The sequence below is a fragment of the Rhipicephalus sanguineus genome, chromosome 2 (assembly GCF_013339695.2).
Source record: "Rhipicephalus sanguineus isolate Rsan-2018 chromosome 2, BIME_Rsan_1.4, whole genome shotgun sequence".
NCBI classification, from domain to species: Eukaryota; Metazoa; Arthropoda; class Arachnida; order Ixodida; family Ixodidae; genus Rhipicephalus; species Rhipicephalus sanguineus.
Window position 1 is genome coordinate 190968028 of NC_051177.1, and position 21579 is coordinate 190989606.

The window sequence follows — 21579 nt, forward strand, 5'->3', positions numbered from 1 at the left end:
TGAGGAGATTGATTCTGTTTGCGCTAGCCAACTGCTCGATCGCACAACAAGCCTCCAGGTCGTCAGCGTTGATCTCGTTACCACGTCCAACACATCTTCCCTAGACGCTTTCCTTCCATCAATTGATTCGGACCTTCCTATTGCTCAACGCACCCAACTCTTGAAGCTTCTCGACCGCTTTCGGACGTCTTTCGACTACAAGCAAACCAGTTTAGGTCGAACGTCTGCCATCGTCCATCATATAGACACCGGCAGCCATGCACCCCTGCGACAGCGTCCATACCGGGTCTCTCACGCTGAACGCCGAGTTATTGATGACCAGGTGACTGATATGCTTAGTCGTGGCGTTATACAGCCGTCCCACAGTCCTTGGGCCTCCCCGGTGGTACTTGTGAAAAAGAAGGACGGTAGCATCCGATTCTGTGTTGATTATAGGCGCCTTAACAAGATCACACGCAAAGATGTCTATCCGCTCCCCAGAATCGATGACGCGCTCGACTGTCTGCAAGGCGCGGAGTTCTTTTCTTCACTGGACCTTCGATCGGGGTACTGGCAGGTACCTATGGATGAAGCTGACCGCCCAAAAACTGCGTTCGTAACTCCTGACGGCTTGTACGAGTTCAACGTGATGCCGTTTGGCCTTTGCAACGCCCCCGCCACCTTCGAGCGTCTTATGGACAACATCCTTCGAGGTCTCAAGTGGAACACGTGCCTTTGTTATCTGGACGACGTCGTAGTTTTTTCAAAGGACTTCGACACCCATCTTCTGCGCCTCGCAAGTGTCCTGGAATGCCTCACACAGGCTGGTCTACAACTCAATATGAAGAAGTGTCACTTCGCCGCCAGGAAGCTCACCATCTTGGGACATGTTGTCAGCAAGGATGGCATTCTACCCGACCCTGCAAAGCTCCGCGCTGTCGCCGAGTTTCCCAAGCCGTCGACCCTGAAAGAACTCCGGAGCTTCATAGGCCTATGCTCATATTTTCGGCGATTCGTTCGTGATTTCGCATCCATAATGGCCCCTTTAACACGCCTACTTGCTGATAGCCAAGGTGTCATGGCATGGTCTTCCGCTTGCGACGCCGCATTCGCGAAATTACGTCGTCTACTGACATCGCCACCGATTCTCCGTCACTTTGACCCAGACGCCCCTACCGAAATCCACACGGACGCCAGTGGAGTCGGCCTTGGCGCTATTCTTGCTCAACGCAAGTCTGGCTTCGACGAGTACGTTGTTTCTTACGCAAGTCGCACTCTCACCAGAGCTGAAGAAAATTATTCGGTCACGGAGAAAGAATGTTTAGCCATCGTTTGGGCAATTACAAAATTTAGACCTTACGTATATGGCCGCCCATTTGATGTCGTGACTGATCACCACGCCCTCTGCTGGTTATCTTCACTGAAAGATCCATCTGGTCGTCTAGCTCGATGGGCATTACGTCTCCAAGAATACGACATCCGCGTCGTCTACAGGTCAGGCCGTAGACATTCAGATGCCGACGCTCTTTCTCGCTCTCCCCTCCCCCATGACTGTGGCAACGGGTCTGTTTCCAGCTACGATTCTGCGGCCCTTACACACGCTGACATGCCTTCTGAGCAGCGTCAGGATCCTTGGATAGTCTCTTTAATGGAGTTCCTATCTAAGCCCTCACCACGTACCGCCACTCGCTCGATGCGGCGCACAGCTCGACATTTCACCATCCGCGATGGGCTCCTATACCGCCGCAACTATCTATCTGATGGTCGCAAGTGGTTGTTGGTGATTCCTCGCCACCTCCGGGCCGATATCTGTGCCTCCTTTCACGCGGATCCCCAATGCGGCCACGCTGGTGTAATCAAAACCTATGCACGCCTCCGGCTGCGGTACTACTGGCGTGGCATGTACCGCTTCGTTCGCCAATACGTGCGTTCATGCTCCAAGTGTCAGCGCCGGAAGAGCCCCCCACGTATAGTCACTGGACCGCTCCAGCCGTTGCCTTGTCCCTCCCGGCCTTTTGATCGCATCGGAATTGATTTGTACGGCCCCCTTCCGTACACACCAGACGGGAACCGCTGGGTGATCGTCGCTATCGATCATCTGACACGCTATGCTGAGACTGCCGCGCTGCCAGAGGCCACATCACGTGAAGTCGGCTTATTCATACTTCACCAACTTGTTCTTCGCCACGGCGCGCCTCGCGAGCTACTCAGCGACCGCGGACGCACGTTCCTCTCTGATGCCGTACAAGCCCTCCTCCGTGAATGCAACGTTGTGCACCGGACAACCAGCGCCTACCATCCACAAACCAACGGAATGACTGAGCGCTTTAACCGCACACTAGGCGACATGCTGTCCATGTACGTCTCCGCTGACCACACCAACTGGGACCGCATACTACCCTTTGTTACGTACGCTTACAATAGCGCTACTCAGTCTACGACAGGATTTTCTCCCTTCTTTCTTCTTTACGGCCGCGAACCTTCCTCATTTATGGACACCATTCTTCTGTACCGCCCGGACGCTTCAGAGTCCACAACTCTATCTGAAGTCGCCACCTACGCCGAGGAATGCAGGCAGCTCGCACGTTCCTTAACCGCACAAGACCAAGCACGCCAAAAGGACCTCCATGACGCAAACCTGCCTCCCCAGTCATATTCGCCTGGAACATTGGTGTGGCTTCGCGTTCCCTCCTCTGCTCCTGGCCTTTCCACAAAGCTACTGCAGAAGTATGAAGGCCCCTACCGCGTCCTAAGTCAAGCCTCTCCCGTCAACTATGTTGTCGAGCCCGTTCAACCATCCGCAGACCGGCGCCGCCGTGGCCGTGAGATTGTTCACGTCGACCGACTGAAGCCGCATTACGACCCGCCAGTCGTCCCTGTTCCTTAAGTCGCCAGGATGGCTCCTTTTCTGCGGGGGAGTGATTTGTAGAATGGATAGGGCGCAAACAGGGGCGCCAGTGAAAGACGAAGACGAGGACGGTTGTTGGTGCTCGTGCTTGCTCCGCTTCGGACTGCTGGTCGCTGAACCTGTGCTGTTTATTCATTAAACGCTCCGCGGACTCAACGCTAAACGCGTACCATCACTTGCAATGCGTGCTGTTTTAGAGACCGCAACATGGACGAAGCGAGCCATTCCTGCATTTTATATGCTTTGCTTCAGTTCTCCGTTCTTCCCTTATCCCGGCCAAGGGATGCAGGCGCCATTCGTCTCGTACACTTTCCGGCACTCCAACTTCTCGGCGGCCTCTGTCTTCATTCTAAATAGGATAATACGGAGTCACGCATGCGCCGGAGTTAGCTTCGGTTACCTTCGCATTGCTTTTGTAGTAACCTGATTTCGAAAGGTCTTGGTGACACTGCATGGATTTCTATGGTGATCCTTGTAGCAGCCGGGTCTGTATTTGACCAGGATGGAGACCTCGGTGAGAATTAGAGGCAACTTTCTTTAGTTCCTGCTTTTTAACCTTCTGTTCATCCCGAACAGATAACTTACCTTTCTTGCGGTTCCCGGTATTGTAGTGACCGTAATACTAGCTAATTGACCATCTGGAGGGTTTTCCGAAAAGTAAGAGTGAAGCCCGATTGCTGTGTGTAACTATTATTGTATTCTCCAAAGCACATTCAAGGTGGCGCATTCACCTTTCGGCTGACCCATTGCACAATTTTCGCTGGTGTTTGTCGGCCGCCGGCGTCATTGAAATTTCCGTCACTTTTCCCTTCGTCTTTCCTCGTAGGCACGTTGCTCTTCGGGAGTCCTGACAACAAATGACCTTAACAGAGTAGGTGCTGAACACAAATGGAATGTGCTACATTGCAGCTGCTAGTTTTATTGCAAAATATTACAAAACAAGCTACAAAACATATTTCTTCGCAGTACTTTTTTAGCGTTTGTTCACACTATCACTGAAGCTGTAACTTCTTGTAGGCTGAAAATCTTATGTACAATTTACAAGAGCGGCCTTTGAAATGCATATATGGCACCATACCCTAGCGCTTTTAAACGTCAGCGGTGGGTGAGTTAACGACATGCTGTCAGTGGTAATCTTGAAGGCCGCAGTTTCTCGGCGCGGTTAGTGCATTCATCGAGATATGGTGCCACACTGCTTGAGGCACACCAGCCTCCTGTCGCCTCGTGGCCGTATCGGTCGCATATTCTAGACAAAGCCAAAGATTTATCTCGCACAGTGGCAGCAATCGATTGCGTCCATATTGAACAGTGCATAGTGTAGCGTGATGTAGTTTGGTGGTCTGTGGCCTTGCAAACATATATAAGATTGTGGCTATTATAATATCTAACCAATCTGCTTCGCCGGTAGACATCGTATGCTTACAGCTACTTTAGATTAAGGGAGAGCTAGCCACTTTAGAGCGCAGCTCTTAGGCACCCGTTCCTGCGTTGAGCAGCATCGCCTTTGTCGGCGGCGTAACCGCTAGAGGGAACGAGGACGAAAGAGAGCGAAAGACTGCCCCAAGGAGTTTTATATTATGTGAGCCAGCGGGCCGCTGTGTTAGCGCCTGCAATGCCTCGTGCCTGCTCGCACTTCTTCTGACACCGCAACGCATGCCTCTCGCGCACGGGCACGAGAAATTAGGTGATCTAACACCACCTGTTGTCGTTGGTTGACCTGCGAGGTTTGGCAGAAGACGAAGTGCTTGGTCGAGGGGACACCTTATGTGTTTAACTAACACCATGTCTCAGAACATCATCTCAGAAGTACCTTGCAGCACTGTGGAAGCTACAGGGCTTATTGTCAATAGGAGAGACGAAAGACTCCCAGGACGTGGTCGTCCGCGTGGCGTCGTCCGCTCGTCGTCTCTTTGGCGTCAGCTCGCCTGCTTTTTCTGTAGTTGCTTCCAGCAGTTAGGATAGCACGCCAGAACTTCTTCGGAAACGCCATCTTGCCGTTTAATTGATGTTCAGAAACCCACTTGTACAGAACGCGCTCAATGGCGTTTATGAGGAACGAGGTTCTTTTTATAATAGCGTTCATAGTGGCGCTTTTACCGAGTTCTTTTTTGACCGCACCGAAATGCTTCTAGTACACACTAACCCATGGTCGGACGGGAAAGGCCGGCCCTGTCTAACAAAACACATTTAGCGCTAATAACGTTGCTTCTTTCGGAAGAAATTGGATCTTTGACCTATAGCGGGCCGTTGATTAACTGAACGCGCTTTCAGCGGTCATCACGTATCATTCTTGTGCGCAACATCAAGTTATTCGCGCAGTAAACAATTATAGGCATTCAAGGTGTTTCGTATCGTCAGCGCATCACCGGCGCTAATGCTGTGGTGAAATCTGCTCAATTTACACCAAAACACTTTTACGGATCAGCACCGCCTTGGTAGCCGTAGCAGCATCAAAACAAGCAATTTATCTAAATAATACCGACAAAATAAACTTGATGGTTTGCCCGCAACGCTAGGTGAGACTAAGCGATGACAGATACCACCTATTTCTTGCTGTCCGGGCAGAAAGCCAGTAAAAATCACAAAAATAATTGTTCCGTCTCTTTCTATGTCGTCCTTTGTGCATGTTCGCTAGCAATATGGAAGCATACAATCAATACCGACTAGCCCAGCTTAATGCATTAACGAAAAATCACTAATTTGGAAGGAAGCGGACGGTTTTGACGCTACCATGTTGCTGTACGTCATTGTGGTTAGGGTGGTTATTACGGTTAGTAGCCGGTAACCGCTACAATAATTCAGAAAATGCGAAGTACAAGCGCGGAGGGTCTAACGTACCACGTATCCCTGTAACGCTTCATGAAAGAAGCACGGCTAAAACACTTGTATCTCGTGGATAATAAAACAGTTACGTTCGGAACTATATTATATGGTGCGCACGGATATGCCTATGTATTCTTTGTAGCTTCGGCAGTACTGCTAGGTAGTTATGAGATGAGTATAGCTTAGCTATTGTCAAACGCTATAGCGGACACTTTTGTGTACGTTTTTATCTTGCTTCATCGTACTCAATTCATCAAAAAGATGTTATTCCTTCAGGAAGCTCTTGTGTAAATCATCATGACAATTTTCCTTTGACATAACCTGAACGATAAAGTGCATTTTCTATTCACAGGTTGTGGACGTGTACACTCGTCAAAAACTAGGCCCCCACGAGACAGGAGAGATTTGCTTCCGCTCACTGTCTGTGGTGAAGGGCTATTACAAGCGACCAAAGGAAACGGCCGAACTCTTTGACGAAGAGGGCTGGTGTAAAACAGGTAAGAATTCGGCTACCAACGCAGTTGCAGTTTTATTGCTTTCTTGCACGCTCTGAAAACATGATTGCACAACTATGCATTCTCTTTGCCTCTAAGGAACATTACAGAATTGAAACAAACGCCACTGGATGTTCTAACCATTGGGCATGTTCAAGAATTCCGCCATTGTGGAAGTTTCGGTCTCCGTTCATACCCATGAATGAATATGAATGGAACACAGTATTTGTTTAAACATGGACAGATAAATATCACACGAGGACGTGTACTGACTGCCAAGAAAGCATCTATTGCACGTGCACAAGTATATAACTTATGAAAATATGTGTGTGTGTGTGGGGGGGGGGGGAGTACAAAGGAAGATGGTTTGCAGATGCACGTGGTACTGATGATGAAAGCAGACGGGTAGATGATTAACATTGCTGTAGGAAGCTGTATTCCTTGTCATAAAGGATGAGTGATGGGGCGCTGGCACACATCGAGCCTTTGCGCGTCATTGTGAAAGTCTCGAAAATTTTTCGAGCGCGATTGTCTTTGTTCTTGCGCACTACCTTAGTGTCTCGAAGCAGAGGTTCGCACCCGCATTTGGCACAGTGAATCGCCAGATTACTGCCATCCTTGTTCCTCACGTTGTTCTCGTGTTCCCGCATGCGGTCGTTTAGGCAGCGTCGCGTCTGGCCTACGTACGTCCCGCCGCAAGTGGCACGTACGTAGGCCTTTCATATGTCCGTTCATATGTCTGCCGCTCGGCTTTTCTACATGACTAGCATACATAAAAATAGGTGCCTGCATGATGCACAGCTGATAGCCAGCACAATACGAACATTTGGTAAGTTCTGTGCAGTGAGTGAACTACAAGCACACACCAGTGATTCTGTATATATACGTCTTACAAAAACTATATACACAGGGTGTTTTTTTTTAGGCAATACATATTTTTTATGAATATTCTATGAAAAAGTCTATACTCAGAGGCGGAAATACTGTCAAGCAGCTAACATTACGTCGTCGCGCCTAATTAACAAAAGCTCGCTAATTTTTAATCATTGACTTCAGTGCAGTTGTTTATATTAGGAAGTTGTAGTGTATAATAATTCAATGCATACACATTTTCTTAGAAATCACAAAAGTTGCACGTCGTTCGAAATATTCATCATCTAATTTATTATCGAAAACTGATCGCGCCCGGCGGGCACAAAGCGCGACGGAACACCGCTACGACCCGTGATAAGGAAGTTACAAAATTTCAATGAAGGCGCACCAAAACAGAATCTGGTCTGAAGAACCGGCAGGCATTCTGAAATACACAAGTAGACAGCTTAATGTTTGCGCGCGATGGGTGGTGCGTATCTGTTTTTTTTTTCTTAAACTGTAAAGAGGCGCGGAAAACTGTTTCGCCTGTTTGCAAGAAGAAGCGCCGCAGTGGCTGCCCCCGAGTTTAATGCATCCCACGGAAAGAAAAGGTTGATATTGCAGTTTCCTTCTGCACAGTTCGAAAGAAACGGATAAGCACCACACACTTCACGCGATGCGCTGGCACAAGTGAGATGACTTGCAGTTTTTCATGAAAACATACGGCCGCAGCGCGGCTTCATTCAAGTTTCGTCACTCCCTTCTCACGGGTAGTTTCGGTCTGACGTAAGAGAACAGGCGCGCTTCGTGCGCGCCGGGCGTGATCAGTTTCGATTTCGCACTTCAAATCCGATGACGAATATCTCGAACTATCTGCAACTTTTGTCATTTCTAAAAAAATAGGTGTACCATAAAGTGGTACGCACCACAACTTTCTAATACAAACACCTGCCCTGAAGTCAACATTTCAGAAGTTAATTAATGAGGTTGTGTTAATTAGTCACAAGGGTGTCATTTTAACTGCCGCAAATTATTTCCGCCTCGGCGTGGAGATCGTGTGCGAAGACGACAGGAGCCTTACTGTCATAGGATTTTCATAAAAAATCTGAATAAAAAATTTCATTAAAAATTTTCATTAAAAACGCCCTGTATATAGAGGGTTAAGGTGCGACAAAACAACCGGGCTCTCCGACCATGGTGAAATGGGCGGCTCTACATAGGCATCGACTTCACAGCGCGTCAGCATTTTTCACGGTGCCACACGGCAAGGAAGTGCTCGTCGTCCCGGATAAGCGATAGGTTCCTGGTCCACACGCACAATTGTTTCGCTCGAACCTTGGTTGACAGTGCTGTGACACGGTAACGAACGAACGCAGTCAATCGGTTTGATTACATATATCGCGGGCCTTCCTTAAACGCCGGAAGAAAAATCACCACGCAGCACGTACATGCTCAGAAAAAAACTGATCGGTCGTTTTGGAGTGCCCTCTACAACGTAATGAAATGCACTTGGCCCTAAAGAGAAAAGGTAAACGTTTCATAACCGATCTAAATGATTAACTAACTTGGCGCAACATCAAAATATCACAACAAGCCCCATATGACGGCAAGCCTTATGTTCTTGGTCTCATTCAGTTCTTCTTGACCTCGTTTCCAAACGAAGATTGCACTGCTTTGCAAGTGTCGCTGGCGTAGACAGTGTGACAGCAAAGAAATGCGACCCTCGAGGGTTCGTCGGTCACTTGTGTATTTAAATGTGCCGCTTGAATGGTTGCTCTCTCGACCGTGGACATGTCGGTGATCAGCCGTTTCTGATGTGAAAATTGGATCTTTTATCGAGGTTATCACGGTGGCTTGTATTTTCACGTTGCCATATTTCTATTTAGATCTGACTGCTTGACCGTCGTTGTTACCAGTAGCGACTGAAGTGTTGAGCTGCTAAGCGCGGATGACGGTCCAATTCCCCACATGGAGGACGGAAACAATTAGGAGGAAGCATTGCGCAATGCGACAGAAAGAAAAAATTACACCATCTCGCACTCAAGGGAACCATGAGGGGATGCGAAGCAGCATTGGGGGCGCACACCAAGTTTCGGTTACGTTCACTCGGCATTTCCGTTAGTGTGTGAGGTTTGTATTTAGTGTTGCCCCGCTACGGTGGTCTAGTGGTTATGGCGCTCGACTGCTGACCCGAAGGTCGCGGGATCGAATCCCGGCCGCGGCGGCTGCATTTTCGATGGAGGCGAAAATGTTTCAGGCCCGTGTACTTAGATTTAGGTGCACGTTAAAGAACCCCAGGTGGTCAAATTTCCGAAGCCCTCCACTACGGCGTCTCATAATCATATCGTGGTTTTGGGACGTTAAACCCGAAATATTATTATATTTATTTATTGTATTTAGTGTTTGTGTTATCATTACGTTGTGTTTGTGCGTTGTTTTCCGTTAGCGCCGAGTGTTTCGGCATCGCGTTCGGCATCGCTAGCCCTGCGTTGCTGCTCCGCGACGATGTTGATCTCGGCAGTGGTTGGAGTGCTGCTGCAACTGGCGCCGATGTTGACGTTACAACTCATCTGAACGGGAGCGAAGCGAGAGTGACGGAAGCCGACCGAGCGCACGCGCGTATATACACATCGAATGGGGTGGGGAGAGGAGAGAGTGGGTTACAGGCTGTATTTGGCTGCACCACGTGGGAGCAGAGGTTGCGCCGCGGCTGCAGCGCGGGGGGGGGGGGGGGGGGGAGGAGAGGAGAGAAGGCGACCGAACACCTGCGTAAAGGAAGAGACTGGGAGAGAAAGTAGGCGCATGCGCAGTGGAGTGCGGACGCCCCCGCCGGACACACCCCGAGCAAAAGCTGCTTCGCAACTAAAAGAAAGAAAGAAAGAAAGAAAGGAAGAAAGAAAGAAAGAAAGAGAATTGGTTGCTTAGGCACGTACGCGCCAAGCATTGCTTGCCCCCATTCCCCGATAGGGAAAGGACTCTCGGTTTCTTTTTAATCCTTTGTTCTTGTTACGTCAAACACCTTGTATAGATGAATGCTATGTTACCTGAATTCGAGTAGCGTACGAGTCGAATAAAAGATGGCATTATTAGAGAAGCCATAAACGGAGAATCTGCATTAGTTTTGAGCAATCATGGTAGTTAAACTTGCATCTAAGTTTAAGTTAACAGGGGCATTGAAGAAAAATGTGAAGCTCGATAAGTGTTGTATTTATTTTTAAGAAGCATAAGAGAAGGAGACAACAGACAAAAATGAAGGAACAAGGACCAGCAAAGTTTAGTTGCAATGTGTTGCAGCAAGACAATGCAACCCATTGCGACACTGACCTCGATCAAGTGCGACCGCCACGGCCGAGAATCAGAGCTGCGCAATCGCGCATAGTCAAGGAACGTCGCAGCCGCCTAGTCGACACGGCGGGTATCCTGTGAATGAATGCATCTTTACTGCATACGCTGATAATTCAGTGAGTTACTGTTAAAGGACTGATCTTGAATGTGTGATGAATTCTGTATGTACGTAACATACTCTAGAGGCCTCATCGTCTGAGCGAGTGGTTCTGTGATGCAGGTGACGCAGGCTACTACGACGAGAGCGGTCGGTTGTACATAGTCGAGCGGCTAAAACAGATGATCAAGTGCATGGATAACCAGGTCGTCCCCGCAGAGTTGGAAGAACTGCTACTGCGCCACTACGCGGACGAAATTGAGGAGGTTTCTGTGGTTGGCGTTCCGCACCCGGACTTCGGCGAGGCACCTGCGGCTGCCATCATCCTTACGGAAAAAGGCAGAGAGCAGGACGTGCCGAGTCTCGCCGAGAAGATAAAATCCACTATTTCCAGTGAGTTCTTTCTAGAGAAAACTGAAGCGTAAACTGCTTGCTCTAAATGACTTTACAGAGGTACATAGTATGTAATGTGCCAGTGTATACATTACACACGGCGCATAAAAAACACACCAGGAGGAGGAGGAATCAAGTTTATTAAAAAACACACCAGAACTCTATATGTCTTCAGAGTAATATGAGTACTTTCGGGAGTAGTCAGAAGCCAGTACACAACCAGAGGTACTGCCAACCATTAAGGCGAAAGCCTTGGATACCTGATCATAGGCGTCAACACGAACGACGCAAAAAGCCACGTGATCGGATGTAACGGCTTCCTGACACCACAAATTGCCAAAATTTGTGATGTCATCATGTCGTCTCTGTGACGCCTATAATATGACGTGACATGATGACATCATCACACGAATTCATCGCATGGTGGAAGGCGGGGGTGGGCCGACCCCGGATGCTGTGCGAAACCAGATATGGCGCAGAAAGCTTGTAATCCCTCCGTTCCTGGAGGCAGCGCAGAATCACGTTGGGGGGAGAAATCTTTTGGGGAAGGAAGGGCGGGGGCGGGGGGGGGGGTAAGTTAAATTAGCAATACGTCGACTGAGTAGAAAGAGAAGACGATGGCTTTTGCCTTCGAGTCGTCTTAGGCGAATGCTTAACGAACCCCCTGAGCTTTTTTTTTTTCATTTACGTGCACGCATCACGCACTTGGGTCTTCATTTCTGCCCATGTTAATTTTTGAGATATATTACATTGTGAAGACAATAATACTGCCTCTGCAGCTTTTGTTACGCGTAAACTTTCTTATGATCAGAAACTATTCGGCACTTGCGCACGCTCACACTAAAAATTGTTCCTTTGTGGTTTGTTTACAGGCTTGTCAATGGCTTTAGAATCAGGATAATAGATCCGTCGCTGTCCCCTGACCGTGTACGGTTCACACACCTTCGTTCTTTCAATGGAGGTGTTCCATGAATTTTCAGGTACAAGCATCTTGAAGATGTCGCGGAAAGATCCAGTTCCTCTTTTCTGTAATGTTTAGCTAACATTATTGTACGATGTTCTCTTACCGTTTGTAAACATTTAGTAATATAGGTAGTGACTTTCATTTCACTTTCCTTGCATTATTACAAAGACATCCTGGAAATGGCGTCTTATAGAATTCTTATTCACAGCGCGAGATGATATCACTGAGAAAAAGGCACACAAGACCTACCGCTCTGTGCGCCTTTGTGCCGTTTTCTCTGTGGTGTCGTTTCGCGCTGTAAATATGGAAGCTAGAAACTAACTCACCCAACATATTCTCTTATATATGGCATGATGTAGAAAATGTGAACAAGATATTGCTAACAGTCGCGGAATAGAGAAGTGCTCAGCAACGAGTTATCACAAATTTTCAGGAGCCATTCCACTCAGCCAAGGTGGATGACCAACGAAGCTGTTTAGCTCATAACACAAAATTGCACAAACGTTCGAACCATAGCCGATCACACACCCTGCAACTTAACGCGTAATGTGTATCCGTAAAGTCCCATTTGAATGTAGCGTATGCCCATTGAAAGTTTTCGATTTGAGCAGCATGCGTCATTTTGGCGCGACATACGTCTTGTCTGCCTTGCCGCAAGCCGCATGCGCGTAGTGGAGCAGTGGTGAGTAGAAGGGTTTGTCGCATTTGTGACGTTGGCGTTTGCCGCCAGTGTGTTACCTTCTTAATATCGAATGTACCAGTGGTGACTATTGTGCTTTGGCCAGTTTTTGTGACACATACCTGCGCTAGGGTTTTTTTTCACCAAAGCAAACGGACAAATTCCTTCGCACATAGATCTTCGCTGAGTATGGCTACGGGATGTGACCACGGCCGTATTAGAACGCCAGCTGCAGTGGAGCGCTGCTACTGCTGTGCATGATATATGACAGCTGCGCAGACAGCGTTCACCCGCCACGGTGGCCTATTGGTTACGGTGCTCGACTACCTACCCGCAGGTCGCGGGATCGAATCCCGGCCGCGGCGGCCGCATTTTCGATGGAGGCGAAAATGCTAGAGGCCCGTGTGCTTAGATTTTAGGTGCACGTTAAAGAACCCCAGGTGGTCAAAATTCCTGAAGCCCTCCACTACGGCTTCTGTCATAATCATATCGTGGTTTTGGAACGTTAAACTCCAACAATGGTTATTGTTATTGTTAGCAGGCTGCGTTAAACGGCGGCCGCGTCTATGCACTCCTCGCCTTCCATTCCCTCGTAATGCCGCGTTCTGATTGGCTTGAGACATAGGCCGCGGTGAACACTGGTTACGGTACTTGGCTGCTGACCCGAAAGTCGCGGGATCGATCCCGTGCGCGGCTGTTGCATTTCGATGGAGGTGAAATGCTAGACGCGCGTGTACCCTGCGATATCAGTGCAAGCTAATGAACAACAGATGGTCAAAATTTCCGGCGCCCTCCACTACGGCGTGCCTCATAATCATAACGTGGTTTTGGCACGTAAAACCCCATAAATTATTACTCATTGGCTTGTGACGATCGACGCTTTTCCCAGTCTGGCGATGTGTCAACGGTCTCATAAGTTTCTCGGCGTGAACGGGGTTTTAGTGATGAGTGCCCGTTAAAACCCCCGAATCAGAACTGACCTTCAGCTCCCTACGACTGCGTGGCATATCGTCACATCCTGGTTTCCTCGAGTAAAATGCCAGAATTAATAACCGTTTAACATGGCTGCACACGAAAATGATTAAGCACATGAGGAGATGCACAAGTTTCAATGATTCAAAATGATAATGCAGAAAATATACGTTGAGATTTAAGGACAGCAAGACAGCTGCCGATGAAACACTGAAAAACTGTGACTGACAGTGCCATATCAAGCGAATAGAGTTTCAAACCTATTTCGCACTTTTTATAAGGATACTAAAACGCCAAATCGCACTTAAGAAGGGTGTTGATTGCAATCAATGACTATGTTTAAAAATTCATATAGAGGAATTTCAGTAAAAGAAGTTTGATATTATGTCGGGCATCAGTTGATGTGCGGCGTAACTATGCTGTCTCTTGAAATGCCGTCTTATTTAAGATTTCCTTTTGTCAGAATACGAAATGGCTTTTTCAAACAGACATAAATGTTTAATAGACATCTGTGTTCAACACCTTTAGAAAAATTATAATAGGCAACCCAATTCCGTAGTTTTCCTCTATAACTGCGCACACAACTCCCCAAAAATTAATGTTGGATTTTCTACATGACTTACTGCAACAAATATTCATTTCCCATGTATTATGCCACGTATGAAGCCACCAAAAGCACTGAGCGGGATGATCATGGGCATCGGTAGTTTCAACGGTTTGATATAATTTACAATCGTCGGCAAAAAGCCGAATTTAAGTTGAGGTACCTCATTTGCTACTAGGCTTTGTAACATACAGCAGAATGTTATTTCTCGAAATATTATCGGTTTCTTGTGTATCTGTCATCGGTAGCGCGTATTATGGGCTAGATTATAGTCCGGTACAATTTTCTGTGGCTGTGCAGAGAAAGCTGCTGAGCAGGAATGTGTGTGTGACAGCGCCGCTTGATATTGCTCCAAATTTATGTCTTCGCTTAACGACAATGAAAATTCGAGCGAGCCGTTACATTATTGAAATGATAATATTCCTATGTGTCTTTTAATATGAAGTTTTATTGAGGGTATGGTAAAGTGAAAGGGCCATCTTTGTTTTAGCTTTGTATCTCAGGAACGTTTCCACAATTTATTGTAAAATTTTGTGTGCTCAATAAGAAGGTTCTTGTCCTTTGATTGGTGCGATTTCGGCCCTGTAGCTTTTGTTACTCATTTGTATTTCTGTACCAAATTTTATACTTGAGTGTAAAATGGAATGCACGTTTTCTCAGAAACGAAAAGCAGTATGGCCGTAAAATTTGGCATGTGAATTCCACATGGTAGTAGCATTAACTCCTAGTTCTCAAAAGGGGTTCCTATATTTATCTACAAGAAAAAAAGGAATATTGCCCTCAGAAGTCACGTGCCGTAGGGGAGACTTTTCAGTTAGGTTTTGTTAGTTATAACTAACACATTCTCAAAATTTTAGACTGAGACTATTTGAAAGGAATTTAAGCATAATCTCAGAAAAATTCAACGCAATCGGTCGAATAGTTTTCTGGAAAAGGTACATCAAGTTGAAAAACTTTTGAAAAAACTGATCGTGAGAAAAACGCACCTGTATATTTCAAAACACGCCCAAACAAGTGCTCACACCATAAACCAATGACTACTGTACAAAAGCATTACTGCTGGGAAAATGTCCAATCAAAACTTATGAAAATTGTAGGAAATGAACATATTCAACCGATTTAGACATACTTATTATTAAAAATGCATGCATGCAGCAACGATAATGGGAAACAAAAAGTAAATAAGCCCTTGCATCCGTCAGGAGGCGTGGTTCACGGCGCCATTTCTAAATGGCTTCGAGCGCCCCTACGCGCTCGCCAATGCACGGTTTTACTCCTTGGAGTGTGTATTATTTTTAGTAATGAAATCAAGAAATCGCTTTTTTGGTCGATCTACCCTACTATACCCCTTTAAGTGGAGCTGCAACAAGAAGTGATGACGCCGTACTTTGCTCACAAAACAAAAGTATTGGAAACTTCGACGTTCCCGAGGCATGGCGCCACTTCGCTATGCTCCACCGGCGAGAGACGCGACGGCGCAAAATACAACACAGACGCAGGCACAGGGTGGCTTTTGTAGGGGATTCGTATGGCTCATCATGAGATTGCAGCAGGCCTACCAATATTCAGACCAAAAGGGACGCGAAGCATCTCTGTGCTACGTTTGTAGATATATAGATCTGTCAGCTACGTTCGCATGACTCATGATGCATAGCCACAGAATGTTTCCCACTATTATTTTTAATAAAGACCATACTGTGTTCTATCGTACAAGACACGAAGCTGAACTGTAAACTTGCGGCGCTTTATGTTGGTTAGCAAAGACACTGCCGCTAGAAAGAATCTTAAGCGCAGTTAGTGCGAGCATGAGACGACTCCTTGTCATGTTCCTGTTAAGCGCCAAATGGGGGAGTTGACAAATGAAGCGCTTGCATTGGACGTGGTAAATGCGAAATATCGCCGTTCGTTCAGCATACTTTATGACTGATCTGCTTTTTTATGAAACCGGATGATAGATGCACGAATTGACTAAGCAGTTGGGGTGCACATCTAGAGTATGGATTCTTTGCACACTATAGCGGAACAGCGCTATAGTGCTCAGTCGGGTGTCAAAGTGTCAGTACATCTATAAGTTGTAATATTTAAGGAATCATGAAATATGGCGTAAATATTGACATAGGAGAAGTGGTATCCAGAAGAATTACATTACCATACATAACTTTGTGCATAAATACTCAAAAACAAGAGTGTCGCAGATAAACACCATGTATGTCGTGCAGTTGCGTCTTCGTACTTCTGAAGTAGATGTAATCATCCACCAGTATTATTGAGAATCGTCTGTGGTCCTTTGCGACATCTTATTGTCTTGAAACTGTTGCCACATGTGGAATGCATGTAAGATGACACCTTCGACAATAAACTTCACTTGATCTCGCAGCCAACCTTGCCGTTCACAAGCACTTGTACGGTGGAGTCTACTTCGTGGACTCATTCCCGAAGACCGAGACGGCGAAAGTCAACAGAACAGCCCTGGCACGCTCTCTTCTGAAAGTCTAGACGGGTTATTTTACTTGGCATTAATAAAATGTATTGCGTTATGACTTTTATGAAATGCTATTTTTCTGTGAAAACGGCAATCATTCAAGTCAGCTACCCCTGAACTTCATTTATGATTGTATATATATGGAGCACCATTCACACAGCTTTCAAATACGCACGCAACTCTTTGCTGCGAGATTTGGTACCGAGAAAAAAAGTACGATAGCAATTATGCAAGTTTAACTTACTCGACACCATTGAAAGCAAAGAAGAGACGCGAAAACAGATGAAAAGGGAAGAAAAGAAAAAGGTCGGGTCACATGATAGCATGACATATTAATAGTCTTCGTTACGACCTTATCTTCTTCCCTTCCTACGTATCCGAGAGGATCAAGCATTCCATTGAATGTGGTGATATGCCGGAACAAAACGTGTAGCAACTGATATACCCCCAAAACATCTCTGGGCTGGACCTACATACCGGATCAATGGTTACCGTCACCCATCCTTAGCAGCTTCGTTTCGCACTGGCTAACATTGTATCACGAAGTGAATACGACAGACATATGAGTCAAGGAAAGCACAAAGCGCATTATTTGTTGCTTGTAACTGTAGTGTACCTTTTATAATGCAACATGAAATCAATTAAAGAGGTAAAGAGGACGAAAAGACACTGTTCACGTCGTTGCTGCCTAAACCCACCACCTTCGGATTATGCATCCAGTGCGCTCTACCGATTAACCGAAGACGGAGGACGTTCCTCCATCTACTTTGTTGAATATTTCTCTTCGTGTGGTCCCTGGTAGTGTCAGCCAGCGTTACTCGCGTGGAACACTCTTTTTGTCAGGGGGTGTCAGAGGGTGTCAGAACGTACATGAGTACCGCCGTACGAAACGTGTGACCATAAGCTACCTTTCAGGCGTCAGCATAGTCCGCGTGACTGCTTTGAGCCCTCGATATGAGCAAAGTCATTCAAACTACGCACGTGCCGTAATTTTTATCGCTTTGGTTGTATCTGCGCCGTTCTTTTATCGCTTTACGTGCGCGTGATGCGCCGAATGCTTTTTTTACTGTGTCTGTAGTTTGTACGCACTTGCGCGCAAAGTGTTTGTCAAGAGAAATGCAATAGATTCTGCTTTAACACAAGACAGTTGTCTTGCTTTATTGAACACCTTAGAGAGTAAAATAATATTAAATCTTCATGGGACGTAATGTAATGAACAATGCACGCCACCTACTGAGAGCGGCATTTTCATTTCTATGAGCTTCTTATAATATGTACAAAATTTGACCGTTCTATTTTTAAGGGTTTTCGAGAAAAAAGTGGAATATATGTGTCCCACTCAGTGCTGGGTAGTATCGAAGATACGTTTACCTTCGATACTATCTTAGATACTTTTTGGGTATCTTGTATCTGTATCGAGATGCGTCTCGCAAAGCAAGTATCTGTATCTGTATTTCCGATACATTGAAGAATGTGTCGTGTATCTTAAAATACAAGATACTGCGATCGCACCACCACCGTGCAAAGCAATAAACGTTGGCTGAGCTCGAGCTTCTCAAGATGATACTGCTGCCACTTAGTCACCGGAATAAAGCTAAAGACAGTGACATATTTTATCTTTCCGCAATAGTTTTCCACCGAGGATAGGCGATAAGCTCAGAGCGTCCTTATATATTGGTTGAGCAGAGTTAAGCGGTGGCGCTCGCGTCGTCTCGACAGACAAGCGCGCGAACGTCTGCGCCCAGCGAATGTTTGTTTAATCGATTTGTTTTTAGTTTTGGCAGTGCCAGGACACTTGGCACTTAGCCACTCGCCTGGGCCGCGTACTACAATGCGTGCGGCGTCTTTCGCACACATGTTGATGCCGCTGTAAAGTCATTATCGAAGTTCCTCTTGTGTGGTGCTTCGTTACGAAGTCTGAAGAATGCAAGAATGTCGGGTTGCTTTGCCTCTCGTGGCTCTCACACTTCGGCGATTTGAAAAATCTCGTGAATGTAGGTTTGCATTACATGCAATGAGATATACTTATATGCAAATAAGATTCTAACACCTGTAGCACCAATGGTACTGATGCTAGATTTAACAGAACAAGCATTCACCTAACAGATGCTATCTTAGCATACGTCTGTTTTTCGTTTATTCAAAGAGTCTTTAAAATCATAATTTGAGTGTTAGTAGAAGGTATTTCTTAGCTGTCCTTCTTTTCCATCCCATACATTACCGATGTCTCTATATTGTTTTTTTTTTGTGTCGCTCTGCTTATTGCAATATGCCTTTAACGTGCTGCCAATGTAAGATCTCTGCTTTATTCCTAGTTTTAACTGTCTGCATCATTTCTGCTGCTGTCCTCCTTCAGGTGGAATATAAGTTTTCATACTTATATTCCACTTGAACTTACTGTTATGTAAAGGGGATGTTCAGAACAGATATGTAATAATCCGGCGCGCCTGGAGCATACAGTAACGATAATTCTGCTTACTGCTCATTAAATTAGCAAAATTCAGTTTGCATTATAATAACGTAAATTATTAGGCGCCATCTTAAATACGTTCGCAAAGCTATTCGAGAAACACTGTTATACCAAAAGCTCCGTTTTAAATGCGAAGCATTTCTTAGCGAACTTCTGCGACTTTGAACGTATCTATCTATCTATCTATCTATCTATCTATCTATCTATCTATCTATCTATCTATCTATCTATCTATCTATCTATCTATCTATCTATCTATCTATCTATCTATCTATCTATCTATCTATCTATCTATCCGCCTACGACTTTGTGCTCTCCTGGTCACTTGGTTAATCGAATGTACACCAAAATTGGTATGGCGCAACATGACTGTATGACGAACATCAATGACAAGTCATAACATGAAAATCATGACACGCATGTCATGTACCGCATGATTTACATGCCACGCTCATGGTGCCGTGGCGGCCGTTGCGCTAGCTTGATTTACACCAAAATTGGTATCTTGCTACGTGACTGTGTGACGAACATAAATAACACGAGTTAACATGAAGATCATGACACGCATGTCATGTACAGCATGACCTACGTGCCACGCTCATGGTGCGCTGGCGGCGTTTCGCTTGCTTGATCTACCCCGAAATTGTTATTGCGTGACGTGACTGTGTGACGACCATAAAAACACGTGTTAACATGATAATCATGACACGCATGTCATGTACAGCATGACTTACGTGCCACGCTCATGGGGCGCTGGCGGCCGTTTCGCTAGCTCTATATACACCGAAATTGGTATCTTGCGACGTGACTGTGTGACGAACATAAATATCACGAGGTAACATGAAAGTCATGACACACGTCATGTACAGCATGACTTACGTGCCGAACTCATGGTGCGCTGGCGGCCGTTTCGCTAGCTTGATCTACCCCGAAGTTGGCATTGCGTGACGTTACTGTGTGGCGAACATAAATAATAGGAGTTAACATGAAAAACATGACACGCATTTTCCTCAATGACATAGAAGACGATGTATGCAGCTTTTTGCTGGCTGCTTCGCATTACATCGATTCCCACAATGTGTGGGATCTGTCGGCTTGTTTTTCTGATGAGCGTCCCAAAGAGTCGTTTTACGCCATTTTCCATAGGCATTTAAATTGTCGTAGCTATTAGAGGTTACCCGCCGCGTTGGTCCAGTGCTCATGGCGCTTGACTGCTGGCCCGAAGGTAGCGGTAGCCGGGTTTCGATAGAGGGAAAATGATAGACGCCCATGTGCTTATATGTAGGTTTTAAAACCCCAAGTGGTCAAAATTTCTGAAGCCCTCCATACAGCGTGTTTCATAATTTTATCGTGATTTTTCGACGTAAACGCAACCATTATTATTAGCTCTTGTGGGTGCCTCCGGTATCTGTTTCTATACTTATTCACTGTGTTTGATACGGAACCACTTTTCGATTTTACTTAGATATGTTTGTTTTCGTTGTTTAGGTTTCCCTGAATCCTTTTACTGTTGCTAATCACCAGGTAATCGGATCTATAAATATCAATAACGTGAATAGTGTGGTGTCCTGCAGCGCCCTAAGCAATTCTACAATACGTCTGAAACGTTACTGGGCTGCACATGTTCTTGGTGACGTGCACCCGTCCGGTGATCCGTCATTGCGAAAACCGTAATATGTTTACCCGCAAGGTAGAACTCCACAGCGGCATTTGCACTATCGCGCGGAGGCTTCTTATTGACGTTCATATGGTTAGTTGACAACCCGCTTGTTGGTCAGCAAGAAGAGCAGCGACTAGCTCCCATCATAGCTCGGCAAATTCACTCATGAATCCACTCACTCAGACTCAGTCGAACTCAGATCGAGCCGTGAGTCTGAGACTGAGTGAATCCGGGTGAGTAATATTTTGGTGAGTCTGAGTCCGAGTGAGTCCTGTTGTGAAAAATTTTAGTGAGTCTGAGTCCGAGTTAGTCCAGTTAAGGAAAAGTTTGGCGAGTCTGAGTCCGAGTGAGCCCTAAGCGCAAAATATATTTCGTGAGTGAGTCTGAGTGAGCTCCACATATTTTGCCGACCTATGGGACTCCTATCTACTTAACTTCGGCATTAATATCCGCCTAACGTCGACTCACGTTTATACTCACGTCTATTCACACATAATTCCAAGCACTAGCGTTCATATGCTAGCTCAATATTTATTGATCAGAGGCGTGAGTTACGGACGGCGAACACTACCGGAATTACTAGATAAAAATATATCGTGTGGCTCGTCTCTTACAATAAAAATTCCTTACTAGATTGCAAACACTAATAAGTCGCATTTGAAAGTACGAGATGAAAAGGTGCCAAGTAGAGCAACGAATATGCGAGATATTGGCGTTAAAGCGCAGTGGCACCATGGTATAAAAAAGCTAATCATACGCTTACGCACTCATGAGTCGACTCACTCAGACTCATAGGCGTGCGCAGGGTTCCCCATTAGGGGGGTGGCAAAGGGTCGTCGCAGCGCCCCCCCCCCACC

The 21579-nt window shown here is 46.1% G+C and overlaps 1 protein-coding gene across 1 annotated transcript in view; it reads left to right on the forward strand.

Annotated features, from left to right (window-relative positions):
- Nucleotides 1–16630, forward strand: part of LOC119383938 (uncharacterized) — an 84680-nt gene extending 68050 nt beyond the window's left edge. The window contains exons 7-9 of the mRNA XM_037652214.2: nucleotides 6063–6207; nucleotides 10622–10891; nucleotides 16488–16630. Coding sequence (XP_037508142.1) covers nucleotides 6063–6207; nucleotides 10622–10891; nucleotides 16488–16606 — 534 coding nt within the window. The 3' untranslated portion in view covers nucleotides 16607–16630. The remainder of the gene's footprint in view (nucleotides 1–6062; nucleotides 6208–10621; nucleotides 10892–16487) is intronic.
- Nucleotides 16631–21579: the final 4949 nt, after the last annotated feature.